At 46.5% G+C, this 13,817-nt stretch overlaps 1 protein-coding gene across 1 annotated transcript; it reads right to left on the bottom strand.

Moving 5' to 3' along the window:
- Window positions 1-5,665: 5,665 nt before the first annotated feature.
- On the bottom strand, window positions 5,666-9,887 carry SNAI1 (snail family transcriptional repressor 1). Its single transcript, XM_024207261.2, has 3 exons — window positions 9,706-9,887; window positions 8,378-8,893; window positions 5,666-6,880 (listed from the first exon to the last, which is right to left on the bottom strand). Exons 1-3 carry the CDS (start codon window positions 9,782-9,784, stop codon window positions 6,699-6,701), a joined length of 777 nt encoding a protein of 258 aa, XP_024063029.1. The 5' UTR covers window positions 9,785-9,887; the 3' UTR covers window positions 5,666-6,698.
- Between the last annotated feature and the right edge of the window lie 3,930 nt (window positions 9,888-13,817).

A 13,817-nucleotide genomic window follows, 5' to 3' on the forward strand; every position in this document is an offset into this window, starting at 1 on the left:
TTTCAGCAAAGCTCCCAGTGAAGATAATGGGAATTCTGCCTGAGTAAAAACTGAGTCAGGGACTCAGGATCTGGCCCGTTATTGTGTGGAGATCCCAAATTCTGCTCTCAAGTCTGCCAAGGAAACTTGAGCATTGCACCCACATGCCCTGAATGACCAGAGCAGCCAGGGGAAGGAGTGGGAAGAGGGTATATTCACTGGGAGTTTTGCTTGAATAAAAATGGAGTGAGGATCGCGAGGACTCTGCCAACCAGTCAGTACTGCAAGAAGCGGGCGGGGGAGTTTGAGGGGAAGGGTACTTCTATAGGCAACTTTCTTTTGAAGTACAGTTAAATCCTAAAGCTTTTGTTTTGCTTAAAACTCTCCCATCTCTGACCCTGTATGGGGCAGTGTAATTTAGAGTAGCTTGGGGCACCAGAAGCTCCAAAGCTGTTCCTGGTTGTGGCGGTTTAGCACATCCTTCTCTTGGGCTGCTGGTAAAGACACAGATACATTAGCTGGCCCTGCTTTCAAATCAACCTTAATTCACCCTGCGGGGGGTGAAGACCTACGGAAAGAAAATGCACTTCTTGGTTTTCCTAAGAGCAGGGAGGACGTATGGGCTTGTTTGAAAGGTCCTTCAGAGTGAGTGGAAATTAAAACTGGGAGTTCAAACATTTACTCTGTCAGTGTAACACAAAACAAAACACTTCCAGCCCAAAGAGAATGTCAATGCAGAACCAACAAACCCTGCTCACTGGGGTTCACGATCTTCAACAATTGCAGCCCCTTGTGTGCAGGGGCCCCTTGGGATACCTGGAGTTAAGTTGATTGAATCACAGCTTTTATTAGCACTGACAATATAATCTTTTGCAGATGGTCACACAAGGTGGTCACCAAATGGCTCCTCCTGTTAATCACAGGTCCCCCGCCCTCCTCAAAAACTACAGCCCTTCCTACCTGGGTAAAACACATGGGCTCAAGAGAGCAGCTTTACAGTGTGTTTATTTCTGGAAATTAAAAAAAAAAAAAGCCCATACTTCAGCATGAACCTCTGCCTTAGTCATCAAGTCTGCACTTTACAGAGCCAGTTAGTGAGTCATGGTTGACTCCCTGGCTTCCGATGTGCTCTGTGACTGCAGAATCTTTTCAGAATGGGCATCACTTTCTGAAGGTGTGTTATGACATTAGAGCTAACATGACGGTATTGTTTTGTAAAAAAACAAACAAGAAAACCTGAGTAATTAAAATAATGCCTACCAGTTTTCATCAGTAGATCTCAAAGACTTTGCAAAAGAGGTAAAGGGCTTGTCTACACCAGAACACTCAGGAAAGTGAATCCAAATTAATTAAAGGTGTGAATTTAAAGTGGATTAGTTAAACTGCATTAAGACACAGTGGGAGCTCTTATTCAGAATTAAGGTGGCCTTAATTCAGTTTAGTTTAATTCACTTCCTTAATTAACTTCAGAATTAAACAAGAGTGTCCACCCAGAGATTTAATGCAGTTTAACTAATCCACTTTAAAAAATCATTTGGATTAATTTTCCTGAGTGTATGTGTAGACAAGCCTTAAGTATCATTACCCCCATTTTACAGATGAGGACACTGAGGCAGAAAGAAGTGAAATGACTTGCCTGAGGTCACCCCATGGGCCAGTGGTAGCCATGGGAATAGAGCCCATGTTTCCTGAGAGTCAGTCCAATGCTTTACCCACTATATAACCCTGCCTCCCACTTAAGAGTGATTTCTTAACATCGCTGGCTCAATCTAGGTTCTCACCAGTTTGTGACACAATCGAAATAATGTATATAAAAACTGACAGGACGTTATAACATCTCCAAAGTCTTATTTGCGGTTCAAAACATGTTTTTAAAATAGCGAGGCAGATCCAGGGCTCTGGCTGAGCTGTGATCAGCATAGATTCCAAGGGAATGAGGGGAGGTGGTTCTAAGCCACTTCCCTGACCCTAGATAGACCAAGGGCCATTTCAGACCCAGGCATAATTTAAAATAGCCTTAGGCTATGTCTACACTAGCACTTTGGTCAGCAAAACTTTTGTCAGTAGGGGGTGTGAAAAAAACACACCCCTGATCGACATAAGTTTCACCCACAAAAGCACCGGTGTGGACAGCACTATGTTGGCGGGAGCGCGTCTCCCGCCGACATAGCTACCACCGCTCTTTAGGGGTGGTTTAATTATGCCGGTGGGAGAGCTCTCTCCTGCTGGCATAGAGCAGCTACACAGGAGACCTTACAGCGGTGCAGCTCCAGCAGTACAGCTATGCCGCTGTAAGGTCCATAGTGTAAACATAGCCTTAGAGGCTGCTCTAAATTACACCAACAGTAACTGGCCATGAAGTGCAAGGTGCTTTGGCCACACCCTGCCCCATCCTCTACACCAGGATATAGTTATAACAGGGGCAGGGCCAATGATCTGGCCTGTTGTGTTTCCAAATAGTTTGGGTTCCTTGTTTCTGCTGTTTTCAAATGGTATTTATCCTCCCCCAATCCCTTAATTCTAAAAGCCCTGCATCCCCAGCATCATCCATCCAAAGACTGGAATGTAGCTGAGTAGGCCACAATTTAGCCCAAGAATTGCAGAAGATAAGGTTTATCACACCATATGGAACAAACCCTTTTTGGTCTGTTTCACTCATATTATTTAATATAATCCCTTTGAAGCCAATGGCACAGGCAGGATTTAGCATCAATGGATGTAAATGCAAGGAAAAACCATCAGTCCCAAACAAAGAACTAGATAAATTCATGGAGGACAGGTCCATCTATGGCTATTAGCCAGGATGGGCAGGGATGGTGTCCCTAGCCTTTGTTTGCCAGAAGCTGAGAATGGGCGACAGGGGATGGCTCAGTTGATTACCTATTCTGTTCATTCCCTCTGTGGCACCTGGCATTGGCCACTGTCGGAAGACAGGATACTGGGCTAGATGGACCTTTGGTCTGACCCTGTATGGACATTCTTATGTTCTTAACAAAATGGAACAGGATTGCTAGGTGCTCGGCCAGCATATTTAACTCTGTTTGACAGTACGTGCAATGTGAACCAATGGGGGAATTCTTTGTTCACGTAACTACGCAAAAATGTTTGGTTTGGACCCTATGCCATCCTTGCCCTACACCAGGGGTCGGCAACCTTTCAGAAGTGCTGTGCCGCATCTTCATTTATTAACTCTGATTTAAGGTTTCGCGTGCCAGTAATACATTTTAATGTTTTTAGAAGATCTCTTTCTATAAGTCTAGAATATATAACTAAACTATTGTTGTATGTAAAGTAAATACGGTTTTTAAAATGTTTAAGAAGCTTCATTTAAAATTAAATTAAAATGCAGAGCCCCCCTGGACCGGTGGCCAGGACCCGGGCAGTGTGAATGCCATTGAAAATCAGCTCGCGTGCCGCCTTTGGCATGTGTGCCATAGGTTGCCTACCCCTGCCCTACACCCTGAGCTATGGCAAGCATGGACCAAAGACAGGTATGGCCCTTAATATTTAGTTAAAGACCCACACAAAGTCAGAACACTAAACAAAATTATAACTGAATAGTCTTGTACCAAAGAACTGAAAAATAAAACACTCAGCCGTTACCTTGTACCTTCCAATCAAGGCTCTCAAAGCACATATAACACACACTCCTTCTACATACAAAGTGTCTCTATAGATATTTGTTCCCTGAATGCCCAGACCTAACCTGTCTCCTTTCCTAGTCCTGAAGGTGGTCCCTTCTAGAAATTTTCCCCCTTTTAACAGTTTAGTTACTACTGCAAATCCAGGATTTTATAGATGAAAAGCGGGAAGTAATTAGTGGAACGCTCTCTCTGTCTCTCTTTTTAATTTCACAGGGTTTGGGGTTTTTTTAAAATTTCATTTGTTTCCTGTTGGGAAAAGGGGGGAAATAATCCAACAAAACCCCAACTTCCTCCCTTGCTCAGTAATAAAGATTGTAACGAGCCAGGCTCAGATGGGAAAGTTGGTTTATGCTGGGTGAGCACTTAATTAAAGAATGACTGCACAGCAGATCTGTTCCATTTTACAACCACACATCTTCCTGTTTTATAAAAATGCCTTTTGAAACCCAAAGGAAATTATGCAGTAAGTGTTTGACTGGAAGCTGCTGAATTGATTTTATCCACTTCCAATGATTTAAAGAGATGAAATGGAGACATGTAATGCCGGGAGTGGAACATCTCTCTTTTGCTTCTGATTTAAAAACCATATCTCAGAGATCATGAAAACTGGGTGGGTGGGGGAAATGGGACAGCGATGAAAAATTTAGCCTGTAGGAAAGCCAATCTGTAAAATATAGATTTACTTCCTCCAGCCAATTAACTGACCAATCTGGCACTCCTTAAGCATCCAAAATTCCCATAGTCTGCAATGAGTGTTTTGGGTGTGCAAGGATTGGGCCCCTAAAATGGCTCCATTAATGGAAATAGCACCCAGGCAAATACAGAATTATTTATAGTATCAGAGTCACCCATTAACCCCACTCTGCCACGCGACAGTATTTCAAGCTCAGCAAAGGAAAAGGGAAAGGAATAATTGTAAATCATGTTTCGCCTTCCAACCAAGGGTCTCAAAAAAACCATTTTGCAAACATTACATGAACCAAGTTCCACCTCAGGGGTAAGGGGCATTATTATCCATTTTGTAGATGGAGGAAGTTAGACATGCTTTCTCTCCACTAGCAATGCGTGGGATCTCTCAGTGTGGTGCAGCCACACCAGTGAACATGATGGTGGGAGCACTAGTGTTGACAAGACTTAGGCATTTCCAGCACTAGGTTGTCTAAGACTTCTCCAGAATATGGCTTGTCTACACGTGGAGCTAATCAGAAATAACTGTCATACTTTAAATTCACATTCAACCTCAATCCAAATCAACTTTCAAGTGTAAACAAGCCATAAATCGTGAAGTTTAAAACTGCAGTGGCAGCCAGATCACCTGCACCCCTGCACTGTGCTTGTCACAGGGTCATCCACCCCTTTTCAGTGCTACAAAGGGTACAGATTTAGGCTGATGTCAGGAGAAACTTTCTGATTGTGACATCGGCTAAGATCCTTGAATAGTGTCCCAAGGGAAGTGATTGGGATATTTCTGGGAAAAGAGCACTAGCAAATAACCTGTGAGAACATTCTTGCATTGTTTGGTGGATGACCTAATAGGTTTTTTCCATGTCCGCTGTCTCTGACTCAATTGAAAAGAGAAAAGGGTAAGTTGTGTTTGTGATTAAGACAGATCATGTACTTCCCAAAATGCACCACTTTTTAATTTTACTCTAACAAAGGCTCTTTGCATGTGCACCACAAATTTTATCTAAAAAACATCTCCATGATTACAGCCACGTACTATCCCTTTTCCTGGGCATTCAGGACATATTACTACTACTGGTGCTATGGTCAGATTACCATTGTCATTTACCTTCAGCTACATAGGCTCATAAGAGCTTTCAGGAATTTAAAGTGTTGTCATCAGTTTTTGAGCCAGACTGTGAGTACCCCTTGTTCACATTAGTGAGCCATTATTAACACAGACTCTGACAAGGAGTCTACGCACATGAGTGGGAGTCACAGTCTGGTCCCTTGTATATTTTTTTTTGCAATTTCAAGTGTGCATTCACTGTTTAAAAAAAAAAGTAGCCACAAGACCATATTATAAATTAACCATTTTATTGAATATCAATAAACTGTATATAATTATATAAAAGTTTCATCAGTACAAAATTGTGGCACAAAAATATAAATACCAGTGTACCTTTGAAATGTAAACATACTCTGTTATGATTGTGTGAAAACAATGTACAAAGAAAGATGCATTCACTAGGCACCTGTCAATAACCATAAATAGCTCTTTTGGCACACACCTGTCAATGGCCAGTGCTTTGCACAAGCCACCATTGTATCATCTGACAAGTGCCTGCTATTAGTCACAGTTCTCTTGAAAAGCAGTTGTTAAGAGTCATATTAACAGGTGCTTGAGTGCATAGCTGCTCTGTAAACAGGATTCTTGTTTGAAATGGCTACCAATGCCTTTTATGGACATTGTTAATCTTGTAGGCATTGCAAATTGTCATTGTGCTGGGGGAGAAGCAGCTGCTTGAGAACTAATGTGATACTGTATTATTGCATAGTTACACCTTCTGCAGGCGGCATATACACAATCAAGGAGAAGAAGGGGTTTATGTTTAACACTTCGCTTTTGTCCTTCATTAAAAAAAATAAAACAAAACTACACACACAACTGTGATATATATTTCAGACCAGCTGTATGTCAAGGTTCAGGGCGCAATCCTGCAAGGTGCTGAGTGACTTCAGCAACCAACAGGCACCTGTTAAGTCTATAGCAACACTCAGATTGATATCAATAAGCCTGATCCTGCATCCACTGAATTTAGCTGGAGTTGAGGGAAACTCTTCATGCCTTCATTTTATAAGGCAGTCAATCATAGTGGAGGGTCTGATCCTGTGGTGACAGAAGTCAATTAGAGTTTCACCATTGACTTCAATGGAAGAAGGATCAGACCTTTAAATTGCGCCAGAGGTATAAAGATGAAGAGCATGGTAAAAATATCATTTAAGGCCCAAAGCAGCTGGATATACAGGGTTTCATAGACACTGTAATGGCAATATGAAGGAAACTACCTCCTATAGAAACTAGTAACAATACATGTATTTGCATGTAAGAGTCCTTGGGGTTTAGAACCTTTAGCGAGTTCCAGAGCAGCCCGTTTCTTCATGTTTGTGAAGTAGTGACATTCGGGAGAAAGTCCGGGAGCAGGTTTTGCATTGATACTTCTTTACATCTGAATGAGTCTGCAGGTGGGCTCGGAGATTAGAGCGGTCAGCAAAGGCCCTATTGCAGTGTGTACAGGAAAAAGGCTTTTCACCTATAAAACAAAGAGAAGCATTCACAATTAAATAGTGCATCAACACATGGAGAATATCAAAGAGTGAGCCATTCAATGGGCAAAGTTTGTTAAAAGCTCTTTGAAAAGAAGTGCTGAGTATTATTGAGATTTTAAAGGACATTTATAAATCTCTCTGTATAAATGCACATACATTGGTATGTGTGTGATCCACTTAAGACAAAATGCTACACTTAGGAATTCAGTAGTAAAAAGAGCATTCCCAAACAGTTACATGAAATTGTCTGAAAAGTAAAGCCAGGAAAAGGTAAAAACCCCACGATTTCACAAAGTAATTAAGGACACAAATATTTCATGGGAAGGTGTGGTGTTGTTGAACCTGGCTGTTTGCACAGTAAGTATTATTATTAATTGTGTCACAGCAGGCAGTGTTTGAAAGCAGAGGGCTCTAAAACTGGAGTATAGCTATTTCCTTTTCTGTTCATCCACCTCCCAGTGTTGAAAAGCAGGGTGAATTCCTGGCAGAAAGGCTGGAGAAAGAAATGTGCCTGCTCAATTTAGAAAGCACAATTAAGTCTTTCTAGTTTCCTTCAAACATCATCTTTAGTACTTTAAGAGGGTGTGAAATCAGTGCCAAGTAACAATTAAACTATCCCTGTGACAAGCACAAAGGATGCTGAGGGAGATGCATTGTAAATGTGATACTTCTTGGATTAAAAGCTAAAAGCTTCAACAGGCTGGCAGCTGCAAGTCTGTTGCTTTGCCTGGGGCATTACAGTAACAGGTGCACGATGCTAACAGCATTGCTACATTAAAGCACCTGCCTACACAGACCATGAGCCTTCAGTGTCCCCTACTCCCTGCTCAATAGTACCATTAGCCAAACAATGAAAATCAATGAGGTTTGAAATGATGCTTTTGTGTTGGAACTAAGCTTATCCTCCTTGATTCATGAGGGATTCATATGCCTGGAGAATTAAAGGGATGCTGGGTAACAGGCCAGTGTTCATATCAAGGTGGTCAAGTTCCCCCCAGTGTCCACAACCCTGACACTAGACAGAAGGAAAGACTGCAGATTATAATGTGAACTTTACTCCAGGAGCTAAAAAAGAGTGGGGGAAGGGGGGGGGAAGAAGAGGAGCAGGAGCGGTCTTGCATAGGTAAGAAGGTTAGCTGTTAACAGAAGGGGAGAACACACCCAAATCACAGAACTGTCACTGAAAGTGCATCTCTGCTCAAGCTTTCAACATTAATTCTCTGTGTGCTCTTTAGAACACCTGGGGCCAGATCCTCAAGGGGTGCAAACTGAACTGAATGGAGTTACCCTGATTTTACACCCAGGACGAATCTGCCCTGTGATTTTAGCAGAAAGCTATTTAAAGGACATTTTACAGAGAGAGGTCCCAGGGTTTGGGAAGCCCTTATCTCCCCCAGATAAGATGCTTCTCAGGCTGCAGGCCTGGGGGTTGAGGCAAGAGCAGGAGGAGATAAGGGAGAAACTCCAGAGTCAGCTGTTACCTGTGTGGGTTCTGATGTGGCCCTGCAGGAGCCAGGGCCTGGAGAAAGCCTTGCCGCAGATTTTACACACGCAGGGCAGGGTATGGCTTCGGATGTGCATCTTGAGAGCCCCCAGGCTCACGTACTCCTTCTCACAGTACTTGCAGCTAAAAGATTTCCTGGTCTGGGAATCACAGTGCAATTGTTTGTGCTTGGAAAGGCCGGCAAAGGTGGAGTAGGACTTGTTGCATTGACTACACTGGAATTTCTCCGCCTCGGTGGCAGAAGAGGCCGGGCTGGGCGGGTCAGAGGTCTTGCCTTCATCCTCCTCGCTGGACAGGGAGGTCAGGTCTAGGGGCTTGGACTCTGGGCTGGGGGAAGCGGCGCATGTCTTGTATTCCGTCTCCGAGGTGAAGAAGTTGGAGAGCAGCCCCGTGTCCCACACAAGCGGGGGGTAGTAGGCCCCCGGGCTCAGGACCTCCGGCTGGGGGATGAGGGACAGGGGGCACTTCTCGTACAGAAAGGGCGACACGATCACTGGAAAGAAGCAGAGCGGGTTAGCCAGTCCCAGGATGCGCAGCCACATTCAGAGCGCAAGGCTGGGGAGGGGCCTGATCCCGGGACCGCTGACTGAACTCAATGGGGGTGGGGGCAGAATCGGGCCCCAGCAGCGCGACCCGCGCAAAGAGCGGGGTCCCTCCGCTCCCGGGGCTGCCGTGGGGGCCCGGAGCTCCTGGCCGGGCCACGCTCTGATCGCAGGTGCTGTACGCAGAGCGGGGCATTACCCTGCAGCGCGACCCTGCGATCGGATCAGCGGGGGCGGCGTCTCTAACCCGGGGCGCAGGCTGGGCGATGGGTACCCGGGGCGCAGGCTGCGAGGCAGGTGCGCTGCCCATGCACCGCGCCCAGCCGGCCCTCCCGGCGCCAGCACAGGGGCAGCAGCCACATGCCGGGCTCCCTCCGGGAGACCCCGGCGCGGACAACGCAGCCCCGGGCAGGTACCCGTCAGGCCGCGCCCCTGGCTCCGCTCACGCCCGCGGTGTTCGCACGTGGGTGGCGCCCTAGACGCAACACGCGCAGCTTCCCGTGCCCGGGGCGCACCAGCCTGGCGAAGTCACAGTGCGGACGGTGCCCTTTTTCAGCCCCACACCCCGTCCCCAGCGCCTCCCTGCAGCTCCTGCCCCCGTGCCCGGCTCCCATTCCAACTCCAGCCCCCGTGGCCAGCTCCCCCTCCAACTCCTGTCCCCGTGCCCAGCTTCCAGCGCCCCCCTCCATCCCCGTGCCCAGCCCGCAGCGCCATCCTGTAGATCCCAGCGCCCCCCTGCAGCCCCCGTGGCGGGGACACTTACCGGTCTGACTCTCCAACTCGCTGTAGTTGGGTTTCTTGCTGGCCGAGAAATGCTTCTTCACCAGAAAGGAGCGCGGCATCTTGCGGCCAGGCGCGTCTCCGCTCACTCACTCTCCCCAGCTACCCGGGCCTTCAAGGGACACTGGCCCTAAAATCCTCCGTCCCCGCCGGCCAGTCCCCCGGCTGCCGCAACCAACCTCAGCAGCCCACCAGCTCGCGGCTGCTAATATGGGCCCGGGAGGGGGCGAGACGGACACGCCCCTTGTCACTTGGCAGCCAATGGTCGGCGACGGGGAGGGTCTCTGCAGTTCTGTGGTCCAGTAGGTGCAGCGTGTTCTCGCCCAGCCCCGGCGTCCCAGCACGGCCAGAGCTCCCGGAGCCCCAGGGCGCTGGGCCAGGACGAGGTGAGGCTTCCGCACAGAGACCTGGCCAGCCCCTCTCTGCACGCACTGCAGCCTGCGCGGGCAAACCCATCCCGCTGACCGGCTGCACCGAGTCCCATTGTCCGGGGCTGGCAAGAGCCCTCACACACGTGTGGGGCACAGAGAAGAGCAACTAGGGCCCCCCGAGGTACCGGTCAGAGGCGCCTTTGCAAAGCACTAGGGTGGGAGACGCACAGAGTCAGGCTGACGGTGCCCAAGGAGGCTCCTTTCTATTGCTGTCAATTCCACCCTTTAGCACAGTTATTCTCAGGCTTCAAGCAATACACAGACATGCTCTCCGCCTCTGATCCCTGTCCTGGCTAGGGACACAGTCCAAGCGCTGCCATGGACAGACTTTGGGGAAGTTTCAATCCAGACCGCATTTGAACATCACAGGTGGCTCTTCCCTCCACCAGAAGCAGAACCAAATCCCAGGCCCAGCCCCTATAGCTGGGACCTCTCTCACAGAACGCACCCAGTGAGGTCCAGTTTGGGTCCAGCTTTCGCAGATTGCTCCGAAAGAAGGGGTTTCTCTCGAGAGACTTGCGCAAGCTAATATGCTTGTGCTCAGGCCCAGCTGGGTGTTTAGGTCCCCAAAGCAGCACATGTCTTTTAAAGAGCTGCTACAGAGGGAGGCATTAGCACAGATTTCAAGACAACTCCTGTCTCTTTGGTGAACTTTGCTTCCTCTCCCAGGCTGCAAGCTCACACGTGTCAACCAGATGCCACCTGCGCCCTCTGCATTCCAGGGACAGCAGGTGCGGGCCGGGGAAGCCCTGGGCAAGTGGGGATTGAAGAGGGCTCAGCCCGAGGCTAGATCCCCAGCTCCAGGAGGATAATTTGGGCTGTTGGTACAGATGTCTGTGAGGAGGCCTGGAAGCAAGCTAGGGAGCTGCTAGATTGGTATCTGCACATCATCAAGCGGTGCGGGGGAGTGGGACAGGCAAGACACTAAAAAACCAGCTAGACTAAAAGGGACTAAAATGGGAGTTTACAGGGTGATAGAAATTAAAGTGAAAAGCCATCACCAAAGAACCTACTCACATATCTTCTGTCTATTTCATTGCTCCAGACAAGGTTCTGTGCGCCAGGCCCAGTTTAGGACAAGAGCAGACGCCTTGAATTGATTCGATTTTAGTTGTTACCTAATTCATAACGCTGTTTGCTGAACAAAATATTTCTTTTTTTCAAACAAATGCACCACCACGTGGAACAGAGGCTCCCCGGCTCTTTCCAAATTGGGTCAGCATCGCCCTCTGCAGGCATCTAAGGAAAACTGTTTTCAGATCCGAATAAATCAGGATTTATTCTCCTTGCTACTAGGGGAGACAAGTTTCATGATGAGCTGCTATTTTGAAAGGGTTCAAATTCAAAGGGTTTAAAAATCGGGGCGTGGGGAGGGGAGAGGAATAACCAGTAAAAGGGAAGAGTTGTAACAGAGTAATAATTTTTTTTAATGCCCCAAACCCATATATCAACAGGACAGCCCTGAATTTAAGAGATCCCCTCCTCTAATTAAACAGTTTCCCATTAAACCAAACCGTTTTAAGCAAGTGTTAGACCCATTTAAGTGTGTCTACATTGGCTTTAAATTCATCTACATTTGGCGTTTGCACTGGTTTAACTAGACTGATTTTAAATCTATATGGCTAAACCGATGCAATTTTTCTAGTGTACGCATGGCTTGACTAATAACTTCACCCAAATGGGGGGGGAGATAGACAACTCTGGGACTCCTCTGCTGGACACGATAACGCCCCTAGCCACCCTCTACTCTTCATTTATTGGACTGATGCATTTAATAATTTCTTGCGTGGTTTTGAATACAGGGAGATAGAATGAAAACTTTACAAAATCTAGAATAAAATTAGAGGATGCAAAAATCACTTTGCTATTATTACAGTAATGATTCACTAATCTTATGGCTGTAGCTGGGAACTCCTTAAAATATGGACAGGAGCAGCAGGGTCCCTCCTCAACCAAACTGACCACTCGTGTGTTCCATTGCTTTTAAAAGTACGTGTGTTTCCGCAGGCACAACAAAAGCGCGCTAAACTGCAGTTCTAACTCAGAACAAACTCCCATAAAAGTTAATACCTATTGAGCCCTCCTCCTCTTTAAAAGCAGGGACAAGACTCCCACTGAAGTTTCCCATTGATTTCAATGAGATTTGGATCGGGCCCAGATCACTGCCCTTTCAAGTTGGTAACTCCTATTGTGCTGGAGTGAGTCAAAATTGACACAATTAGGAGAAGTTAAAGGAGGTGGAGACAGTTCCACAGGGTCATAAAGTGAGGTGCTATTGACTGAAGGGGAGGTTTGAAGAGCTCAAGTTAGTTATAAAACTGTTAAAATGATCCAAAGAGGAATTTATAATAGGTGAGTGATTTAGAAAAGTGACTGCACGTTGTTTCCCGGGGGGAAATGTAGTTTGTATAAAACGTATCAAGCTTTTTGTCCAAGGAAATCTAAAAATCAAAATACTACAGACAGTTGGCTGGTACCAAGGTGATGTGACTGGATTAAAGCTAAGCACACAAGTGTGATGATATGCTAGAGGGTGTCAGACACACAGACCAGCATTGCCTGAAGCCAGAGATACAAGTCATCTACTTAAAATCTAAGGAAAACTCCATTGTAAAGAAAATCATTTCAGAAATCAAGTTAAGCACAGTGTAATTGTATGCCTTTAATTATATCAGCCATGTGTAATCTTGTCAACCCCATGCTCCTCTAGCCAGCAGAGGAATTGGGAAATGGAATTGCAGCTCAAATGTGCCACTTGGGGGGCGGGGAAGACACCCCCCAAATGCTCTACCATGTAGTTTTACTAAAATTCACCCTTTCTTGGAAATAAAGAGGCTCTTTAATGGCTCTAGGCATGTGACTGACTCAACACCCCCACCAACGCACACTTTTCTCTCCCCCCTCCATTTAAATACCGACCCACTTCCCCTGAGTTCAGATCCTATCCTCCTGGCTCTCCCCCACACTGAAATCCCAGATGCAAACACCCATGAAGGTAGGAAAAGTCTGACCCCTGCTCAGGTGCACCTCTAATGAATTTCAAAGGCATCTTCATTTCATGAAACAGGAATCCTGCTTGAGGCAGGCAGCACTGACTATAAGGAAGAGGCAGTTATTAACAGGGATAAGTGTAGTAGGCACAGATGTGTCCTCAGAGTCCTGAAGTATTTTAGTTGAAGAAAAACTTGAAAAGAGTTTAAACCAGAAAACAGTAGTAAATCCTGCTGATTGCTCCTAATGAATACATTATTTCTAGCTGTCTGTCTAGCCAAGGTATTAGGGCCCTGATAAAAACTAACCAAAACAAAAATCTGTTGAAGTCAATTGGCGTCTATCCATGGACTGTAACGATTGATTCAATCAGTGTCTCTAGCCGCCAGATTCAGCTCCCATTGAAGTCAGCAGAGAGGTTCTCATTGACAGCAATGGTGACTGGAACACGTGCTGGGCCAACATTCACTGTGTTTCACTATTTCTCCCTAATGAGGAATCCTCTAACGGACAAAAGGAAAACCTGACTAGTAGCGCAGAGCCATGCAACTGCTGGCATAGACGCACAAGATTCCCTTGCTCTGGATTGTACGCGGGGCGCAGGGGGGCCGATTAGAAAATGAAATGAGGAGATCCGACCCAAACCCGGCCCATGCTGTCCTAATGAGCCCAG

The sequence above is a fragment of the Terrapene carolina genome, unplaced genomic scaffold (assembly GCF_002925995.2).
Source record: "Terrapene carolina triunguis isolate 2854851 unplaced genomic scaffold, T_m_triunguis-2.0 Scaffold130, whole genome shotgun sequence".
NCBI lineage: Eukaryota > Metazoa > Chordata > Testudines > Emydidae > Terrapene > Terrapene triunguis.

Excerpts from the sequence above, each read along its gene's own strand:
- SNAI1 (XM_024207261.2), bottom strand. The coding sequence starts at position 9,784 with ATGCCGCGCTCCTTTCTGGTGAAGAAGCATTTCTCGGCCAGCAAGAAA. Across the intron at positions 8,894-9,705 it reads CGAGTTGGAGAGTCAGACCG|TGATCGTGTCGCCCTTTCTG; the intron begins GTAAGTGTCCCC and ends GCTTCTTTCCAG. Across the intron at positions 6,881-8,377 it reads CCACATCAGAACCCACACAG|GTGAAAAGCCTTTTTCCTGT; the intron begins GTAACAGCTGAC and ends TTTGTTTTATAG.